This window comes from Mus pahari, chromosome 3, assembly GCF_900095145.1.
Source record: "Mus pahari chromosome 3, PAHARI_EIJ_v1.1, whole genome shotgun sequence".
NCBI lineage: Eukaryota > Metazoa > Chordata > Mammalia > Rodentia > Muridae > Mus > Mus pahari.
This window is the reverse complement of record NC_034592.1, coordinates 109174140-109196583: the sequence shown is the minus strand read 5'-3', so window position 1 is coordinate 109196583 and position 22444 is coordinate 109174140. Positions and strand designations below refer to the sequence as shown.

General features: G+C 41.3%; 1 protein-coding gene across 4 annotated transcripts in view; it reads right to left on the bottom strand.

The window, feature by feature from the left end:
- Galk2 (galactokinase 2) overlaps positions 1–22444 on the bottom strand; it is a 124688-nt gene that overhangs the window by 65773 nt on the left and 36471 nt on the right. For all 4 annotated transcript variants that reach the window (XM_021192200.2, XM_029536486.1, XM_021192199.1 and 1 more), the window contains exons 4-5: positions 22298–22388; positions 18929–19075 (exon numbers count right to left, since the gene is read on the bottom strand). In XM_021192200.2, the coding sequence (XP_021047859.1) occupies positions 18929–19075; positions 22298–22388 (238 nt within the window). The remainder of the gene's footprint in view (positions 1–18928; positions 19076–22297; positions 22389–22444) is intronic.

Below are 22444 nucleotides of genomic sequence, written 5' to 3'. Positions count from 1 at the left end.
TATATACTAAACATATGAAACTGTAAGGACACTGTGCATCAATACATAAGTTCCTTTGAATTATTCCTGAAGGAAATGACATCTTTTAAGTTTTTCTGATAATTTTTTTTACTTTATCACCAAATTTCCTTCTCCAATTTTTTGCTTTACCATAAAATTTAAGCATTAGTTATTATTTAAAATAGCAAATAAAATATTCATAAAACCTGACAATAATATTTTTACTATAAAATTATTAAGCCATAAAAAGGTAAACAATCATACAACTTCTGTTATAAATGCTAAAACGGGCATTTTCGTCTTTTTTACAATGAAGAGTCTTTAAGTGGTAGATTCCTTACAATTCATCAGAAGACACACAGATGAGATATTCCGTGGATGCCCCGTAACCACAGGATTCTACCTTCCTTCCTTACTTATGGGTGGTTCCAGGCTTTGATGACCAAGACCACACATGAAATTCTATAAACCCTGCTTCCACTTGATTTAAGTAAACACAGTCAAAATTAACAACTGTTAATAGCCCAAAAGTCTTCTTATGTGGGATATTACCCAAGAACTTTGAAATAACTGTATCTGCTCACATGCTTAAAATAATTAAATCAATATATTGGTCAAAGAGGAACTTGAGTGGCACTCATTAAAATCTATCATTTGAAAGTGATATCAGAAGAAGCCAATCTGCAGCCTGGACTGGTTCTGATAAAAAGCAGGACCTGTGGGTATCCATAGCACAGCCTGGCTTTCTCAACATGAGTTTTACAAAGTACTCGTTAAAAGAAATGAAATGTGAGCTTATTGATGCTTCCACTACTGTTCCAAGAAGTTATAATGTTTCCTGGGAAAGAGTTTAATTACAGATAGAGATTTTCATAGGTAAATTACTTGAACGTGTCTGTTAGGAACTTGACAGACAGGAAAGGCTACACATGGTGAATGAAACGGAAATGAAATGTTAACTTTGCCACTCACGTGCCTGGAAAACAAGTCTTCCTGTCCTTAAGGGTTCATTCTTTAATAGACACATCTTTGCAGAAAAGTAACAAGAAAAACTCTAGCTTCCCCCATTAGTCATTTCAGTTCACATAACAAAGTGATGGCCAGAGAGGCATGATGAAGTCATAAGAAAAGAATGAGAAGCAATAACACCACCACATTGGAGGAGGGATAAAGCTGAACCATAAAAATAAGAAGATTGGCAACATGTATTATAGACTCAGCTAACTAGTGTCAAAGGTTGGACTTTCTAGGGCCAGTGCCAGAAGAGACCTTCATAATTCAGTGCTTATGAAGCAGTCCTGATCAGAAACTCCAACTGGCTCAGTTTGCTTCTCTGGCTTTATTTTTCCCCAGAATGTAATGTTAATTAACACTGAGTCCCTAGACTGTATTAGGGAAGTGGATCTCTAGCCAGGTGTTCAGCTCCATGGAGAATGTCCAGGATAACTGGGAAGCACAAAGCCTGGAAGCCTAAAGAGGATTGTGGTCTAGGGGCACAGAAAGTTACCCCGAACACTGCCCTGCACCGCACTAGCCCCCTACCAAAGGAGAGAGCAGAAGAGACAGAAGCACTGTTATCAGAGGGTGTTGCAATCTCTCAGGAAGAAAACAGTGTCAACCATCAGGGTAGATGATACCAGTGAAGATGTCTTCAAGGTAGCTAACAACTTACTTCTGTTCAAATGTCACTTCCTATCTCTTATGTTCCTAGCTTCTCAGAATTGTCAGCTTTACTAATAATTGGGGATTGTTTTATTTTGGACTATGTTCCTTTCCCAACTACTCTAACCTCTGTACCGATTCTGTCCTCTGAAATAGCTTCTCTCTACGTCGGTTGTTATCCCTGCCACACTCACCTAGAGCACAAGCTTCTATCCTGTTATCACTGTGGCTCTGGCCTCTGTCCTAGAATGGTGTCTGACAGCAAATGGTGCTGAACAGAAGGTAAATAAAGTCATTCCTACTACCTGAGCCCTAGGTTCCCAGGATTAGGAAGGAAGTTTTAAAGCTACCACTGGAAGTTTCTGCTCATTTTCTAGGACCCCAGAATGCCTTGGCTGCCAGGAATCTATCATTTAAAAACTGGGATAAGGCTGGAGCTCATTGCCATCACAATGATGTCAGGAATGACCGTCGCAAAACACTGTCAGACCCTGCACTTTATACACCTCATCACCACAACAAGGTGACTAAGGAACAGCATCCCAGTCTCCCAGGTGAATAAGACAGCAAGATAAGTCAGCTCTGAAGCCGTCAGTTAGGAGACCCAGGAATAAGACAGCCAGGATGACCCAGCTCTGAAGTTGTGAGCTAGGAGACCCAGGTCTGGTTGATGCTGCAGACACTGTTCTTCTCTCCAGACAACCTTCCAGAGCTGAGCAACTCCTTTGAATCCTTTCTTTTTGATTTTCATTAGCAGACTGAGCTGCAGTCCTGTCTCTTATTCCCTTACCAATTGTTGAGAATTTATAGCTACACAGCCAAACTCTGAATAACTTCCAACAGTCGCTTAAAGTGTCTTGTATACTTGATACTAAAGGAAAACTTAATGTGTCAAATACTTCTTTCCCTTTGGCCAGTGTATTTGGGGAAAGATATCTAGGTAAAATGTCATAAAATTACTTGTGTTTGTGTGTGTGCATGTACATGTGTACCAGCATGCAAAACAGGTATGTGACAGGGAGTATGTTTTTGTGTTCATAAACATGGGAGCACATGTGTATGGAAGCCAGAGCTAAGTGTTGAGAGTAGTTCTTCAGGAGCCAGCCACCTTGGGGTTTTGGTTTGTTATTTTGGGTTCTCTGGGTTTGTTTTGTTTTGTTTTGTTTTGTTTGAAACAGGGTCTTACCTAGTCCACCATGGCTTCAAACTCATGCAATAAAGGATAACCTTAACCTTCTTATCATCCTGCCTTAATCTCCCAAGTTCTGGGACAGATGTGTGACGCCCCATACAGTTTTATATAGTACTGGGATCTGATCTATATATGCTAGGCAAACATTCTACCACTGAGCTCTACCCCCAGCTGCTGAGAAGTCTGCAGCTTTCTCTCTGGATACTGGAAATGAGATGATTACCTTCATTCTACACAGCAAGCACTTTACCACCAGAGCTAGCGCCTTAGCTCTAGATTACCTTTATATGCCCATATTACTTCTCTATGTGTATATGTATGTATATATGGATGCATGCATGCATGCATGGGTGCATGGATGTAACTATGGATGGGTGGATGGATGGATGCATGGATGTATGCATGGATAGATGGATGAGTAGATGGATGGGTGGATAGATGGATGGGTGCATGGATGCATGGATGGATGCATGGATAGATGGATGAGTAGATGGATGGGTGGATAGATGGATGGGTGCATGGATGCATGCATGGATAGATGGATGANTAGATGGATGGGTAGAAAGATGGATGGGTGCATGGATGCATGGATGCATGCATGGATAGATGGATGAGTAGGTGGATGGGTGCATGGATGCATGGATGGATGCATGGATAGATGGATGATTAGATGGATGGGTAGAAAGATGGATGGGTGCATGGATGCATGGATGCATGCATGGATAGATGGATGATTAGATGGATGGGTGCATGGATGCATGCATGGATAGATGGATGTGTAGATGGATGGGTGCATGGATGCATGGATGGATGCATGGATAGATGGATGAGTAGATGGATGGGTGGATAGATGGATGGGTGCATGGATGCATGGATGGATGTTGTCTCGCTCCTTAGCTTTATCACCTAGTCTCCTACTTTCACAAGATCAAAGACCTTTAGAATAATTAAGTCACAAAAAAAGCACAATATATCAGCTAAAACTTTCCAACTCTAAAATGTGTCAATAAGTTGCTCAATGTGCTTTTAAGATAGTGAGTTACTAAAAATTTAATAGAAAAAATGCTCAGAAGAGAAAACTAAACTTATGTCTACAAAGACTAACCCCAAAAAAATTAAATTTGAGAATGGTAAAATTTGACAAATGAGACTTTCTTAGATTTCAAAGATAATGAATTAAATACAACCATTTTCAAGGGATGTGGTATTTGCAAATTAAGCCAATGTGCTAAGTTTTTTTAAATTAATGTTGCAAAACATTTTAATTAATGCATGTTTGTTGCAAATACCATTAGACCTGAGAGTAGCAGCTTGTCCAGATGTGAGACAAAGTCTCCGCATTGCGTTCATGTGGAAATATATTTATTAAATTTCAACCTTATTAACTTGAGGACTATTAGTTTGGAAACAATTTTTAACCTTTTGAATGTTCCCAGTTGAGGTGGTGCATATGTTAACAGCTCGATCTAATTATCCCACATTGTACTCATAGCCACGCTTCATTTTCATGGCCGTTCGGAACGCTGCACCAGGCTTTGGAATGCCTGAGTGTGATTTACAGCGTGAATGCTCTGGATCTGGTCTTCATCCTGGGAAAGGGTCGCACTCCAGCCTTGTGACCTCACGTTATTTTTTTTGTCATTCTTTTCTTTTTCACTTATTCATTTCCTTTAATTAAAACTAAAAGCTCACCACCCCAAAGTAAAGCATGTGTGCTCAGCCCAGCACTTGGCTGCCCCCAGTATATCCACCTGGGCGGCACTAAAATAATGAGGCACATTTTAGCCAATGCACTCAGTTGGCAAGGCTGTCGGGTAAGTGGGAGTGGGTAGAAGAAACAGCAGGCACCTTCCTAGAGCGGGACTCCCAGTAAGCAGCCAGAGAGACTTCTGTGCTAGGGTAACAGGACCAGAATTCACATGGTTTTGATTTTGTTAAAATTTGCATATAGTGTTCTAGTATTTTTGCTTTGTTTCCAATAAAATCTAAAATCTTGAAAATCCATTCTAATAATTAGATATAGTGTAAGTTTTTTATAATGATTATAATGATGATGCAACTTTCAAAAAAAAGGTTTACAGTCACCTCTTACATCCCAGAATATTAGCACAAGCAGTGACCTCAAAGTCTACCAATAATCTAACTGCACTTACTTCTTAGTCAGGAAAACTTAGAGCCATAGATAGTGAAAGACATTTCCTTAATCATAAAACAGAGAAATGAAGTCCAAAGCCAGGCCGGCTCAGTTCTTCAGTCCCACAATGGAGTAATGAACCAAAAGCCAGGCCGGCTCAGTTCTTCAGTCCCACAGGCCTTAGCAGGCAGCAGCTGCCATCTGTGGGCTAAGTACTCATTTTGTTTTTCTTTAATACAAATATAGTAGTAATAACAAGAAAATGACTGTTTCACAGCTGATGGTAAGACTGATAATTTGCTCATTTAATTCAGTTGAATTACCTCCTCAGAGGTGTAAAAACACCCGAAGAAAGTGACATCAGACTAATTATATACTTCTATTATTTTTAATGGATATAAATACCCTTCAGTACAGAAAATCCCTCTTGTCAATTATCAGTGGCTTGACCAAGCCCTGAAAGGCTGAAGTGATCCTGAGCCTGTCGCTGGGTGACCATGTCTACAATTAGTTTTGTGCCCTTCAGTTGACCATGTTTGGCATTTCCTTAGGTGAAGTTGGGGGAACAAAAGAAATATTCACCATCTCTATTTAAATAGCACAGCCCAGAGTTACAAGGACTGCAGCTGGCTCCAGAACATCTATGAATGGCAGGACTTCAGTCTCCCAAAGGAACAGACCTACCTCACTGTTTAGAGTCAAGGATCTTAACCAACAGATCACGGTAATGAACAGACACTAAGCTGCATTGTTCATAATTCAAGAGTATGTATCTCACTATACAAAACTGATTAGAAAAATATGCCCATTTACAGCATAAATCACACTCAAGTTGGGAGTTTCTGAGTAAACTCTGGAAAATACTAGGCTAAAGCAGAGACACCCCAGATAGCCCTGGAAAGGTAGTTCTTCCTGAGAAATTCTAACTATAATCCTTGAGTCTATAAGGTTTTTCTGTGATCAAGTTCTTCACTGCAAATATGATATGAGGGAATACATCTATAATTCCAACACTTAGCAGCCCAGCACTGAGGGAACATATCTGTAATACTAATACTTAGCAGCCCAGTACTGAAGAAACACATCTGTCTTAGTTAGGGTTTTATTGCTGTAAGGAGACACCATCACCAAGGTAACTCTTATAAGGACAACACTTAATTCTGACTGGCTTATAGTTTCAGAGGTTCAGTCCATTATCATCAAGGTGGGAGCATGGCAGCATATCTCAGCAGGTATGGCATGGTGGAGCGGCTGAGAGTTCTACATCTTTTTCTGAAGGCAAACAGAAGAAGACCACCTTCCAGTCAGCTAGGAGATGGTCTAGGAGCCCACCCCACAATGACACACTTCCTCCAACAAGGCCACAACTCCTCATAGTACCACTCCCTGGGCCAAGCATATTCAAACCACCACAACATCTGTAATCCCAACACTTAGCAGTCCAGTACTAAGGGGACACATCTTTAATCCCAACACTTAGCAGCCTAGTACTGTGGAAACCCATCTGTAATCCCAACACTTAAAAGGAAGAGGCAAGAGACTGGGAGCTTGAGGCTAGCCTGAATACAGAATGAGTTCCACAAGACCCTGTCTCAACTAATAGAGCAGTAAAAGATCAAGTAGGAAACTGGCCTAAAAGGACACGTGCTCTTTTCATAGTTAGAATAGAATAAAGTTAGTCGTAAAATCATATTTGTACATAATTGGGTTGATATAACTTGTGAATACTTTGTTACAATTTTTATATATAAGGTCATGAGAGACACTAATGTATCGTTTTCTTGCATTGTCCTCATCAAGGCTGGAATCAAGAAGTCACACGTGGTTTCATGGCACGTTACAGTGACTTTATTAAAAAACGGGGTGCTAGCCTCCATTGTAGTCTTTGGAAAACTGTGGTGTCCCACGCCCTTCACCACTTCTCTTTTATGTTCATTGCATCCCAGGCTCCTCACAGCCAAGTGCGACCTCCCTGATAAGAGTTCTGTATGAGTGTCCCATCTTGGACTCTGGACTCAGCAAGCTTTCAAGAAATCATAGCCCTTGACCACCGCACAAACTGTCATCTAAAACAAATCAGCTCACACTACTGAGCACCAATGTGAACATTTGCAGCTCATTTCCAGTGTATTTAGAATGCCAGCAGGGCCATGGACTGTGAGGGCTAGGCCTGGGTCTCACCTTCAGCGAGTTGCCTGGTCCAAGATACTTGTTACATTATACCATAAGTGCCCGGCTGAGTACAAAAACATCTGCACTAGGATCTCAACAACTTCAAGTGACTTGCCTTTGGTCACATTCAATAAATTATCTAATTTCAGTATTTCCCCTGAAAAATTGAATAATGAAACCTGCTTTAAGAGCTGCCATTGGTAAGAGGTAGTATATTCAGTATACTTGATGCTTAATGATGATGGAGAGAAAGGGTGCTCTGTTTTGTTCTGTTTTGTTTTGACATAACTTCTAACATGGAATTTTAAGGTCATATTTTTCAGTATTAACTCCCAGACCCTTGTCTCCAAATCCACTCTTAAGCTTTCAAACAGCCCCTAGATGGTTCCCTTCCCTGTTTGGATCACTTTCTTTCCAGTCTTACCTGTCTCCTTGCTAAACTCTTTCCTAATGTTTCTAAACTCTGCAGGAGGACAGTGAGCTGGAAGAACGAGCCCAGCTCAGCTGGCCCACCTCCATGGCGTGGATGAACTGATGCCATTCTTATTATGAAGCAGAAACTGGGGCACAGAACATCCTCAGAAGACAGAGATGATAAGCCTGGCCACAAAGCAGGATATGTCTAGATAGCATTTCACGTGCTCTCAACACATGGTAAGAGATGACAGCGTTTCTGAATTTGGCAAGGGAATGTTAGGCACACATTTTTTTGCAACCTACTTTTTTTTTTTTTTAATTTGGTTTTTGAGACAGGGTTTCTCTATGTAGCCTTGGCTGTCCTAGAACTAACTTTGTAGACCAGGCTGGCCTCGAACTCAGAAATCCACCTGTCTCTGCCTCCCAAGTGCTGGGATTAAAAGCGTGCGCCACCACCACCCAGCACAACCTACTTTTAATAAGGGTTCAACCTCTCCTCTAGCCCACCACCCAGCAGAGGTAGTGGAAGAGAAAAGTTATTAGGATATGGGGGAAGTGGACCTTCTCAGCAATAGTTCTTTGGGGGCAAGCTCCATCTTCTTTCTCAGCAGTTCAGTCCCCTAGCAAACACCAAGTATGACTCAGCAGCTGCAGACCAGGCCTCAAGGCAGGCAGACACCACATAAGAACCAACAGCTAAAGTCCAGTCCTTTCAGCAAGCAGACACCAGGCAAGAACATCACAAGGCTCATCAAGCAGCCTGAGGTGAGGCCTCAGAAGCTGTGAGCTGCCGCAGGAATCTTATAAGCAGTTCTTTGTCGAGTTTCTCTCAATGTATAAGGAAAACCAATACATGCATGTCGATAGTAGTTAGATGAAGGAAACAAAACCAATGCTCAGTGCTCGTCTCCCACTCTCTGTGGGGTCATTTATACTCTATCAAGCATCCTTTCACGTGTTTGCTATATCAAAATATCCTTTCATCTGTGTCTGCTCCAGCAAAACATCCTTTCACCTGTGTCTGCTCAGCAAAACATTCTTTCACATGTCTGCTTTTCACCTGTGTGCCCCAGAAAACAATCATTTGACATAACTAACTTTCCAAAGAAACTAGAATTTTCTTTTTTTTTCTTTTTTCTTTTTTTTTTTTTTTTTTTGGCTTTTCAAGACAGGGTTTCTCTGTATAGCCCTGGCTGTCCTGGAACTCTCACTTTGTAGACCAGGCTGGCCTTGAACTCAGAAATCCACTTGCCTCTGACTCCCGAGTGCTGGGATTAAAGGCACGCACCACCACGCCCAGCGAAACTAGAATTTTCAACTTCAGGGTATCTATACTAATTTTTCGTCATTTGGATATTTCCAGTCCATAGAATAAAAGTAATAAGTAGGAGCTATACATATGTGAATGTTTAATATCTATGGGCTGCACAATTCCAGTTAACCCTTTAAATACTGGATAATATTTAACAGATTGTTGCATACAAATTAAAGCATGGAGGCCTTAAAACACAGTAGTCTATTAATGACAAGTATCTTGTCATTACAACCAATCATCACAGCCAAAGCTTAGAGCGTACAAACAAATTTTCAATGGTAATTATCTCAAACTACATGGCAAACTGCAGTGACCCACATTCTTCCAGTCCATCCTTCCCAATTGTTCTGGTTTGCTTTCGTTTATGCTAAAGGTAAACATGAGTCTTAGTCTGAGGAGGGAAACGGGGAAGTGGGGGGTGACCTAAACAACCTCTGGGATACACAGCTTAGTCACATTACCCAAGGGAATCCAAATCAGTAAATAAATGATTCAGGCCCCACTCTTCCTCCGGGCAAAGACCAAAACCAAAGACTCAAACACCCTGCCTTAAAAGCGAAAAGGGCTCATTTTATTGATAAAACAATGTGGATGATTTTGTATTTACATTAACTTAAAACGACAAACCTATTTAAATCCAGGCCACCCATGGCTGATATTGAAGCTTCCTGAGTTTTGTACAGTGAGCACATGGCTTTAGTCCATGTTCAACACTTAATTAAGGGATTCTTTTTCCAAGATTGTCCTGGAGTTACTGTCCTCTTAGAGGCCAGCTGCTGCCACATTAGCAGTCAACATCTGGCTGGAATGTTTCAACTTCTATTTTCTTCTCTTATGTGGATGAGGTTCCTGTTATTCTAAACAAACTGCAGAGCTGTCCTTCTGTGGACTTGGAAGCATAATGGTTAGTGACAGTGCAAACTGGCTGCTGGTTTTTCTAATATTATATAGCAAACTGTTATTAAAACATCCAAATTTTACTTGAACCTTTTGTGTGTCAGATTCTTTTTATTTTATAATGTAGGCATTTAAGCTTAACATCTAATCCCAAAGGCCAAGAAATATTCGCCTTAAATGTAGCTATGCCTATATATCACACACATCAGAGAGAGAGAGAGAGAGCGAGCGCAAAGGAAATGCCCCCTGTAAGAGGGCAAGATAGAGATTTGAATGCATGTGCTATAGGACCTTAAATATTTTACTTCCTGGGAACTTCAGTGGGTCCCATACAGAATTTCAACCCTCAGAATCACTGATCAGCAACAGACATGTGACATTCATGAGTAATGCTGGCTCTGAACAAACTTTTGAAAACTTAGTTGACAGGGTTTTAAGTCAACTGAAAAAAGTATGACTTTTGGAATCTCTGAATGCCTTGGTTCTCAGTATTACCACTCTATTGAATTTTTTTTCTTATTAAAGTATGTAGTTTTTAAGACTTTTTTCCTGACAGTATTATGTAATTTTTTGGCATGGGCAGATAGGAGTATCACTTGTATGTTACCATACAGTTGACATGTATTTTTTTGTCTATTCTTTATTATCTTAGTAGTTTCATGCTGTGTATGTACCATAACCAACCTATTGCCTATGAGAAACATGTAATATAATGTATTTACAGCCATTGTTACAAGTTTATAATGTATTTTTTCTATCTTGTTTTATAGGTATATTATATTACATTCAAAAGAATTTTTTCTTGATTGAGAAAAGGATACAAAGTGCAAAATCCAAAGTTTTGATAGCTGAAAATTGTCAATTGTTTTGCAGTACTTTATAATATTGGGTGACTTGTCTTTCTTGGGCTTTTAGTTAGCTGATGAATGAATACATTAGACACTTCTGGTTTTGGTTGGGATTTTACATAGCTTGCATTTTAATTCTTTGGTTCTTTGCTGTTTCTATTAACCCATAGCATTATTTTAATAAATGTTATAATACCAACCTACAAAAAAAAAAAAAAAAAGAATATCACTGTGTGCCTATGTGACTTATTTATCCCTGAAACAAGCAACTCCATCAAAGCAGAACTGACTTTTGTGTGAAATCCTTTGTTTAACCATACCCAGGAACCAGTTTCAACTCTATTTACAAGTAAAATACTTGACATCTTGTATAATGGATGTGCAGTCTTGGAGGAGCGTTCTTGTTGCTTCACATCCTCACCACATAAGCTGGACTTGTGTTTTTGATATTAGGCATCCTAATGGGTCTAACATGGAATTTCAAGGTGGTCACATTCTACAAGAACCATGAAGTGCCAGAAGAGCTTTTGCCATTTCCCTTGAGTAGCACTTCATCCCATGGATGTAGGGCACTCCTGAGGAAAAGAGCCTGTGTAGGGCATCTTGCTGTCCATAGCTCAGAGTCCCCCTGCAGGCTTTCAGCCAGAGGACACTTCTGCACCATATAGCACCTAGACACATCTTAACTTACCTCCCACCACTCTGTCCCTCATTCAGGCCCCGACCGCACCCACACAGGGGTCTCACTCCTCCTGGGAGAGGACAAAGTTCTTTGCACCTCTCTTCCACCTGTCTCTCCCTTCAAACCCTCCCTAGCCAAACAATAGCTTCTCTGCTGATGGAACTTTTGTTTCCTCAAAGCATTTGGGTACACTTGGTGTTCACCTCTACACTTATTGGGTGTATGGGTACCTATACCAAATGGGTACACCTCTAAACTTATTATCCAAGGCCTTTCACTAACATGGAAATTTCACAAGAGCAGGATTTCCTTGATTTGTATAATTTTATCTCTGATGTCTACAGCAAAGCCTGGCATGCAGGGTTGGATAGATGCCTCCTGAGTCACTATCTCCATTTATGCAGTGCCTGAAAAGTCTATCTTCCCTGGAAGCACCCCTCATAAACCCAGTGTTGTTCCTGGGGAAACAGTGTGTGTTTCACATTCACAAACAGAATTATTGATACCAAGTACAAATTTCAACACCTATGTCAACGGACTACAACCTCCAAAGGAAGGTTTTTAGTTAGGTCCCATTGTGCCTCTTCTCCCAGTCTCTCTGGGTTCCTGGGCTCCCCATTGCCTCTAATCCTATTCGGCTGCTCCTTTCTCCTTCCCCATCTTTACTTTCACCAAAGGTGATACGTACATAATCTAAAGGAACAAAGGGAGCACAGAGGCTTAGAACAAAAAGCCTCCAAGTCTCACCCTTCTTCTAGGGGCGAGTACTTTCTACTCTACTCATGCTTCAAAGAAACAAATGATTGGATTCTTTCAACCTCAACTTTTTGTTTCTTTTCTTTTTTGGGGGGGAACAGGGTCTTATTATGTAACACTATGTAGAGTTCCTGGATGGCATGGAACTCTCTATGTATATCAAGCTAGCCTCAAACACAAAAATATGCCTGTCTCTGCCTCCCTAATATTGGAGTTGAAGATGCATGCCACCATGCCCAGCCACTTCGTCTAAAACTGTTTCCCTAATACAGAGAATGAGGACTTGGCCTCTCTTTAAGCTACCTTCCCTTATCCTTTCCACCTTCTTCAATGAAGTTATGCTGAAAATCTTGATCAAAAACTTTACTCCTTATGTCAATTACTGAGACTATTGCTTATGTATACATCAAACACTTCAAAACCTCTTGCATGTCTCATCTTTTTGTTCTTCGTATTTAATAAGTGCCTAATAGCTTCATTATCCATGGAAGCATCCTCAAGCCCTACACAAGCACTAGAAAATCTCCCAACCCATTTCTGCTGTGGTTAAGTTAGATTACTTGTTTTGATGGGTAAGATGTGCAAGTTCTGTTTCTCCCCATCCCCCTTTGGCTTGCTCTGTGCTGATTCTGACCTACAGGACAGTGTCTGACCTACGGGGTTTTCACTTCCTAGTTCCCATGTTGTCTTTTTTCTTGGTTTGCTCCCAAGTTTTGGGAGGTTATATCCCTCCAGCTTTCCGGTGTTACTATTCTATCTCACAGTGTTCTATCCTCACAGCTGAGTATTTCAGTTGAAAGGGCAGTTTAAAATTTGCTGACATTTTAAAACCATTGCTGTGTCCAATGCCCATCTTGAGAAGCATGTCCCTTCCTGATCCTTTGCCTATAATGTCTTGGCTTTCTTACCCTTCTAGCTCCTCAGCCTTCACTCTTAGCTCTTGAGTTTAAACTTCCCAGTAGCAGCTTTGGCCTGGCCTTCCTTGTTTATTATGCTAATACCAGGCAACCCTTTTTAAACATTACATTTTATATATTTAGAGTATGAGGAAGCGATCTCTCTTCTGCCCAGCTACAGGCTGTTGGCATCTTTATTCAACCAATAGTTTTAAGGAGCAAGGTCACATAGCATTCCTTTGTGTGCTGTTCAGATTCTCTCATCCCTGGGGGCAACCTTAGGGGCCAGGATTTAGCATTATAATACACAGCAAAAGACCAAATCTCAAAAGGTTACTTATGTCTCTTTGGTTTATCAAAAACAGAACTTGTGATTGGTTTTAATTGCATTTAAGCACATTGTCACTGGGGTAACATTGTTGCTTCTAGTGGCTGCTTTCACTGCTACTTCTAAATAGTTGGAATTTTCTGGAACTGATTCACACATTTTCTTATTTTTCACACATTTATTAGTTGTTCTTTTTCTTTTCCTATGCTACCAGATAATTTTCCAATCCTCTTACTGAATTTTTATGTTAGTGATGACATTTTCCATATATGAAAGGTCTTAGTGTCTGTTCTTTAACCAGGCACTTTAGTTCAGCCTGAGGACACAATGTCTCCTTTCCTATCAGCATTGTTGGCCCTATTCATCCTTGTGTTCTCCTTTTTATTCTGTCTTATTTGAGATGTTTTCTTCCAAAATCTGATTATCCTTGGATGCCTTACCATAGTTCAGAGTGAGTCAGTAAACACAAAGCTTTGGAAATCACCGTGACAGAGTCACACTGCATGTCATGAACCCATCATGTTCCCTCCGAGGACATTCTGATACTCTTGCTAAGGTGTGAGATGACAAGGTTGCCAATGTGCTGGAGCTGACCTGAGCATCGACAACTAGAAACTTCACTGTTCAGAAGCAAAATAGCATGTATTTCCCAGTTACCAAATCCATTTGCAGCCTTGCCTACCTTGGGGATCAGGGTCCTACAATTCAGAAAGTACCCCATGTTTCTCCAGGGACCTTTTGGTGCACATAGGCTGGGATGGTCCCAGGTAAGACAGAGCTTCGAGGTTCTAACTAGTTTTCAAAAAAGAACACTGCCCCCCACACACCACACCACACCACCCTGTCATTCCACCCCACTTTCTTTCTATCCTTCCCTGAGACTAGGATGAGTCAGCTTGCTTCTAGCTATGTCTCCTCCCCATGGCACTTAGCTTTGACCTTTCTTCCTTCTGCTAAGTCATGCAACCCTTCTGTCGTCCACTTTCCATCTTTGTGTTTTGTGGTTTCAGGTTTATCAAAGATAGAACTTGTGTTTATGCTTCTTAATTTCCCTGCTTCAGAGACTGAGTACAGGATGGCGAAAGAGAGGATGTGCCTTCATTCTGACAACCTAAATCAGGAAAGCCAATGCCTTCCCTTGCCCTGAGCATTTTACTGCGCTGCCTGCTTTGCTAGCGCCTACTGCTGCCATTCATAACTTCCGCTCTCTGGAGTCTAGCTTCAGGGAGCATTTTGTTGCACTAGCCTCCACCCAGAAAACTTCAGCTTATTAATGAATTAATAATTTCCACATCTACTTATAATGAGTGCAGCGAAACAAGACCTATTCCAGCTATTCAAGCTGGAATAGCTTCAGTCACGGATCCCTGCAGGCCCTGGTATCCTTAGGAAACACACTTGTTATCCCTGTCTCTCTCCCCAGCCCCTGCTTCCCACAGTATGCTCTGCCCCCAGGAGATGGTCCTCTGCAGACATCTTCCCCATTCACAACCCTCTTTGTCATTCCCATTCCTGTTACCCTAGCATTCATTCCCTGTTGCTAGACAACAACAGTGATGCTCCAAAGCTGCTCCTGAACCACACATCTAGCCCAGGAGCCCTTCCTAGACTATTCCCCAAACTGGTAACTCTAAAAACACTCCCTTTACTGAGCTCAGTTCTATTCTGTGCACTATGTGGTTCTCACCAGGGTACTAATGGAAATACTACCACAAAGGAAGATTTTTGAACTATCTCATATCTACAATCCACTGAATTCTTGTCCTCTGATGATGTTAAGAGCCACATGTAGAGTTGGCACTTAAAGACTCTGAGAAAATTATACCATTTCCCTTCAGTCAAGATTGTGTCTCACTTTAGCAAGAGAACACAGCAACCACCACCACCAAACCCCTCTTCATGATTCTGCTCCTCTAGCAAATCTGAGTGTGGTGTGGTCAGGACTGCTTAGATGATCAGGAAGTAGGACACGCATGCCCTTCCCTCCAGGTAAGAGCACTGAGCTCAGATAGTACTGTAAAAATATATACATCTGCTATTTCTTAAGTGGGGAAATAGAGAAAGCCAAATTTAATTCTAAAAGTTCAAGTGTTCCTTTTTATCTTTTTTTTTTTTTTGCTTTTCCCTCAGATAGTTATATCAAGGGTCAGAAAAAGAATTGTGGGCTTTACCAATCCTCCCCTTAAAAAGATAAAAATAAAAATGAAACACTTTCCCCCAATTCTCTCCACTGCACTTGACTAGTGTTTAAAAATAATATTAATTGCTGGACAGTGGTGGCGCACACCTTTAATCCTAGCACTCGGGAGGCAGAGGCAGGCGGATTTCTGAGTTCGAGACCAGGCTGGACTATAGAGTGAGTTTCAGGGCAGCCAAGGTGACAAAGAAAAACCCTGTCTCAAAAAATAATAATAATAAGTTTAATTATATAAAAGTGAAGTCTTGAACCAGGCGTGGTGGCGCACACCTTTAATCCCAGCACTCGGGAGGCAGAGGCAGGCAGATTTCTGAGTTCGAGGAGAGCCTGGTCTACAAAATGAGTTTCAGGACAGCCAGGGCTACACAGAGAAACCCTGTCTCGAAAAAAAAACAAAAAACAAGTGAAGTCTTTGACTCCAGCCCTCCCTCTAGACAGAGCTGTCCCTCTTTGTATGCATTGACGGACTTTCATAGCTAATGAACACTCCCCTTTTCCTACCACCCATAGAGCCCGCAGCCCATCCCTGGTATAGGGCATGGCCTCTTGGTAGCAGCTGACCCTGACACTCACATCACGCAGAATTGTCTTCCTTGTCTTTGCCGTTCAGCCTTTCTGTTTTCCCTACCCCTTGGACTACTCTTCCTTCTCTTCAGTGGACAACAATAATGCTCGAGCCTCGCTCACTCTTGTTCCCCAGCGCTGTCCCCGGTGGTCTCTACCTCTACTCTAGCTATAACGCCTGTCTTCCCCACTCCAGAAACTTCAAAAGTCAATAAAAGATGGACACTGAGGCCCAGGCCTGAACACTAGCAGGAGGATTGTGAATTAGAGGATAGCTTGGGATACGTAAAGAGATCCTGTCTAAAAACTGAGTTAGTTATATTATTGATGATCTTCAAAGAGCCTGGAAATTGGAGGGATTGATTCACAAGTAAAGACTGAGTAGTTCTGCATGCCTAGGCTCTGTATGCCCAGGCTCTGTATACCTAGGTTCTGTGTGCCTAAGCTCTGTATGCCTAGGTGTGTCATTAGGCTCTGTTTGCCTAGGTTCTGTATGCCTAAGCTCTGTGTGCCCAGGCTCTGTATGCCTAGGCTCTGTATGGCCAGGCTCTGTATTCCTAGGCTCTGTGTGCCTAAACTCTGTATGCCTAGGCTCTGTATACCTAGGTTCTGTGTCATTAGGCTCTGTTTGCCTAGGCTCTGTGTGACTAGGCCCTGTGTGCCTAGGCTCTGTGTGCCTAGGCTCTGTGTGACTAGGCTCTGTATGCCTAGGCTCTGTATACCTAGGCTCTATGTGACTAGGCTCTGTATGCCTAGGCTCTGTATACCTAGGCTCTGCTCTGTTTGCCTAGGCTCTGTTTGCCTAGGCTATGTTTGCCTAGGCTCTGTTTGCCTAGGCTCTGTTTGCCCAGGCTCTGTTTACCCAGGCTCTGTGTGCCTAGGCTCTGTGTGACTAGGCTCTGCATGCCTAGGTTCTGTATGCCTAGACTCTGTATGCCTAGACTCTGTATGCCCAGGCTCTGTATGCCCAGGCTCTGTATGCCTAGGTTCTGTATGTCTAGGCTCTGTATGCCTAGGCTCTATATGCCTAGGTTCTGTATGCCTAGGCTCTGTATGCCTAGGCTCTGTATGCCTAGGCTCTGTGTGCCTAGGCTCTGTGTGCCTAGGCTCTGTATGCCTAGGCTCTGTATGCCTAGGCTCTGTGTGAATAGGTTCTGTGTGACTAGGCTCTGTATGCCTAGGCTCTGTATGCCTAGGCTCTATATGCCTAAGCTCTGTGTGACTAGGCTCTGTATGACTAGGCTCCTCACACCCAACACTTAGCTTCACCTCAGGCCACAGTGTCATTTAGAAGCCTACTGCAAGACATCACAGTCAGAAACTTGAAAAGAATCCTTGACTCTTTGTTCACACCTGATCAGTACCCACATCCTACTGATTCTGCCCCATATGGACCTTATGTCTTGCATTCTTATCTCTTCTCCTTGTCTTTTCTCCATCCTGCCCTTGTGCCTTGTGTCCCACATTCTGCCATACACAGATCTGCAGGAATGTAGCCAGTCAACCCTGGCCTGAAACCACTGAAACTGAGCCCAAATAAGTCTTCTCCCTTTAACTGTTGGTATTGGGCATTTTGTTAAATACTTATTAAACTACCAGATTAAACATTGTGCCAGAGAAGGCATACTTCACATATAGATTTTTTTTTTCTTTCTCTCCTCAAAAACAAAACAAAACAAAAAAACAAGTACTATTGCAGTGAGCAAGCTAAATATCTCATGAAAAAGCCTGTTTATAGCAAGGAAAGTTTTCTTTTTTATGTCTCCCTTCCCCATGTGTAAAATTTTCACTATAAAAATTTGAACACACTTTTTACAAACTAATAATATGACTAGCTTTCTACCTTTTCGTCTGCCTCTTACGTTGTCTATTCCCACACCATCTGTGAACTTCAGTTTACACGCATGGGTTTAACAGTGGTTCTCAATCTGTGGGTTGGGATCCTTTGGGGATCATATATCATATCCCCTCCTTATCAGATATTTGTATTACAATTAATGATATTAGCAGAATTGCAATTATAAAGTAGCAACGAAAATAATTTTATGGCTGGGGGTCGCCACACCATGAGGAACTGTATTAAAGGTTCTCAGCGTTAGGAAGGTTGAGAAGCACTGGTTGAAAAGAACCTGCAATAACATTTCACTTGAAGCAGAATGTTCAAGTACTAATTAAATCTAAGCTCACCTGTTCCAAGCTGGAAAACCAGAAATCTATGCAAATTTGTGAAGGCTTTCTGTCCTCAGGTGGAATTTCTGTCTCCTTAAGGTCCGCACCTCCTCCTTGAATGGGCTACCCGGGCGACTAACCCACATGCACCAGGCATTAATGGGTACTTACTTGGCTCCTCCTTGAATGGGCTACTCGGGCGACTAACCCACATGCACCAGGCATTAACGGGTACTTACTTGGCTCCTCCTTGAATGGGCTACCCGGGCGACTAACCCACATGTACCAGGTATTAACGGGTACTTACTTGGCTCCTTTCTTGTCTGTTCTCTACCCTTTCTGCCCATTGCCTGTCAGTACTTAAGGTTTTAGGTGAGAACAAAGAACAAAAACACAAAAACAGGCCCAACTATGAAACCTAAAATGTCTTGCTCTGATTGTATCTTTTCAAAGCTTCATATATAATCCAAGAGTACCTCACTACAGTCATACAGCCTTATTGACTGGCTGGCCAGAGACTATCAACAACACTAGAGTGAGTGGCCACAGGTAGAACATATTAGATTAGGGCACTTCCCCACAGATGTTGGTTTTTCCTTTCCAGTTAAGACAGTTTTTTTTGGTGTTAGGAAGACAGTCTGACTTTGCAATGCAGATGCTGTCATGGAGGTCTTATGAGGTTAACATCCCGGCACTTACCTTAGAGAGTCTCATTCCCAGCACTGTGAGAGTCACTAACCCAGCACAGCAAACCAGAGCACTGGAGCTGGAGAGGCCCGAACTCGGGGGTATATTTCCATCTACCAGGCAATTCATTCCAGGCAGCTTACTAAGGCCAAAGTGTTCCTAAGAATGTTAAAAAAAAAAAAAAAATACCAATAGTCATTTCAGTATTGGACTCAAGAAGCAGTAGAAACTGCTATCAGTCCACAGAGGGGAAAAGTGTACGACGACACAAAGCTTTTGCAGTAACTGGGGTGAATCACTCCAGTGGGTGCTACGCCTGCCATCTGATCTAATGGCTCAGCCCTCTAATCTGGGCATGAGTCCTCTGGAGAGGACTTTTTATTTGTTCAACAAAAAGCCACTGGTTCACTTACTAAATTGCCTCGAATGACTTTTCTTTGAATATCAACTGATTTGAACAAGTATAGAAAAACCATAAAGCAATTACAATTCAAGTCACCCAGAGAGGCAGGAAATCCCTAGTGATGGGGAGCAGGTTGAGCTTTAGCCCTCCAGCATCTTGTATAAAGTCTAACCCAACAGCAGCTGTTTCCAGGGTATCTGGCCTCAGGAGGCTCGCTGAAGAAAAAGTGTTCCCACTCTACCAACTCCATTTTTAATCAAGAAAAAACCTAAGCACTAGGAAGTTAAGAAATTTTCCCAAGGTTACACAAAGAACGCTTGAAGACCCAAGTCTCTGAAATTGTCCCCATGCAAAGAGTGCTTGGAGTGAGACTCAAGACTCTAGAGTCCTAGCTGACATCTCCACTGCTGTGAAAACTGGGGCCAACAATGTCACCATGTTTAAATGCCTGACAGCTATGTAAGGAAATTCAGAGTTTTCACTGGAGTTATTAATGCAATTTAACCTTCTAGTAGCTTCAAAGACAGCCAGATTAGAATTTATATGTAAATGATATTGAATGCCCCAAAAGAAGGCAGGGAAATGTTTACAAACAGGAAAGACCAACCGAATTAGACTCTGAGTTAAAGGTAGAACTCTCTAATGTATTTGAACTGAGCTGTAAGACTTGAATTGGGAAGTGATATCATATTATAATCTTCATTATTTAGGATTAAAATAAACCCAGCCCTCCCTCCTCAAGGCAAAGAATGGTCTCCTTCAGAAATTTCTCAGATAATTCAAGACCAAAGTTTGAGAAACTATTACATTACCTAATTATGCATTTCATCATACATATTCTTCTAGGGAGAAATTTCAATAAGCAAGTTAGACTAACCAAAGGAACAAAATGCTGCAAATAAAATCTGCTTTTGTCCTTAATTTTTTGTCTATTTTTTTTCTTCCTTGGCAAAAATCATGGGCCACAAAAGAAAAGATTCAGTTGGATGTAACTCCTGATTCCAAGTCATCTAAAAATCTCCTTCCAGAAACACAAACAAATTATACACTGAAGACATGCCATTGCCAATGCCCCTCTGTACAGAGCATTAGGTAGCCCACTCAAAAGCAGCACTCCTTGGGAACAGTATATATTTAACCACAAACTGATCCACGGACTATCTGATGTGACTCATAGTTACAAACTTAGCACGCAATGTTTAAATTCAACAGTAACAGCAGACTGAAAAACACATCTTAGTTGTGCCAAACATTGCAGTAGCTTTATCCCAAAAGGATAACATGTTCAATTTCACATAAACAGACTATCCCTTGGAACTTTCTAGTATTTTAATTGGAAGGTTTCTGGACTGCTAACATTGAAATTACTTTTCTGCCAAAAAAAAGTAATTTGAACAAACCTGTATTTTTGCACATAAGTTGTCAAACCAAAGAAGGTTTTAAGCCTCTAGCCAAAATAATACAAAAATATACTATACACACACACACACACACACACACACATATATATATATATATATATAGAGAGAGAGAGAGAGAGCGAGCGAGAGAGAGCGATCACTTTACCGTATTATACTAAACAGGCATGTTGTTACAGCAAGGTGAGATTGCATTTGCCTGACCAATGCTTCCAAATACCCTAATTTCCACTAATGTGGATGACAATCCAAATGATTTGAAGATTTGAAGCAGGCCAATAATTTTTCCCAGAAGTTATTACCATGTGTACTGAAAAACTTTTTCAAGAAATTAATGCTTCACTCCTGGACCAGACCTCCATGACAGTAGCCCAGGACGACACATTCTAAGTTACCCTGATGGGCTTCCATAAGAAGCCCATGTCCCTGAGTCCTAAGCTGCTTGTGAAAATTTCAGATAGAACCATCCAGGCCACTTGGATCATAAGCTCTCAAAAAAACAAAACAGAAAAGTATGTTTATTAGTTTCCTTTTCAATCATGAAGACAAAAAAAATATTTCTTAATATTCTTAATCTATGATGTGTCACAAGACTCACTATAACTAAAATAACTATTGAATGAATGTTAATTTAAAAAATCAAAGTTAAGGGGCTGGAGAGATGGTCCAGTGGATAAGAGTATCTGTTTCTCTTAGAGGAGGAGGACCTGGGTTCAATTCCCACAGGGTGGCTAACAACAGTCTGTAACTCCAGTCCCAGGGGACCTAATGCCCTCTTTCGGCCTCTATGGGTGCCAGACACCCAAGTGACAAAGACACACATGCAGGCAAAGTACCCACAGGCATATAATAAAAATAAGTAGATTGGTTTTTTTAATTATTAGTAAAATTAAGAAGACAAAAAGAAACACAGGAGTGGTTCTGAAAGCAGCAAGTATTGGTTTTCTGTCTGTGCTTCCTATGTTCCTAATTGTGAGAGAAAGTGGAAATATTGCACTGTCCTATTCTTACACACAGCACTGAAGCTTTGAGATTAAGATTAAGTCAATGTTTCTGAGAAACTGCTCACAGTAAGACCTTCACTACAACCCTTTTATTCTCACCTGAACAAGCAGTAACAATGCTGGCTGCCATCTCCAAATGCCTACGGTCCCAGCAAAGTGACTTCCTGAAAACACTCCTCATTGAATAGCAGTGACATTGTTTCACAGATAAAGCCAAGATTGAACTCAAATTAACAAAGCTGGATTATGCCCATATTCAAACCTATGGCTGCTCAACTCTAAGTCCGTTCCAGTATACTCCTGTACATCCCAAGGACAGAACGTAAATACCAGACAACCTCTCTTCAAGGTGTATTTAAGTCAAATGAAAGGCCATGACCACTCCTGTGAGCACAACCCAGAGACAATCATATCTTCTCCCCCTGCTCCCCTCCTTGAAACAGAAGTCAGCAAAAATACAAGAAAAGCGTCAATAATAAAAGGAGACCAAAAACATGGTAGAGTTAATCTGGAATAACATGACTATAATCTCAACGACTAGTAGGCATGGATTTACCTGAATTCCCTTAAATCCACATAGGAAGTAATTGTGCCATACAGGTTTGGTCTTGTCGATACAGATGTTATTAGCTGTAGTACTGAAGTCTCTGAAAAAAAACAAGACACATTAAGTCTGTAGCCTTGAGAGGAAAAAAAAAAAAAA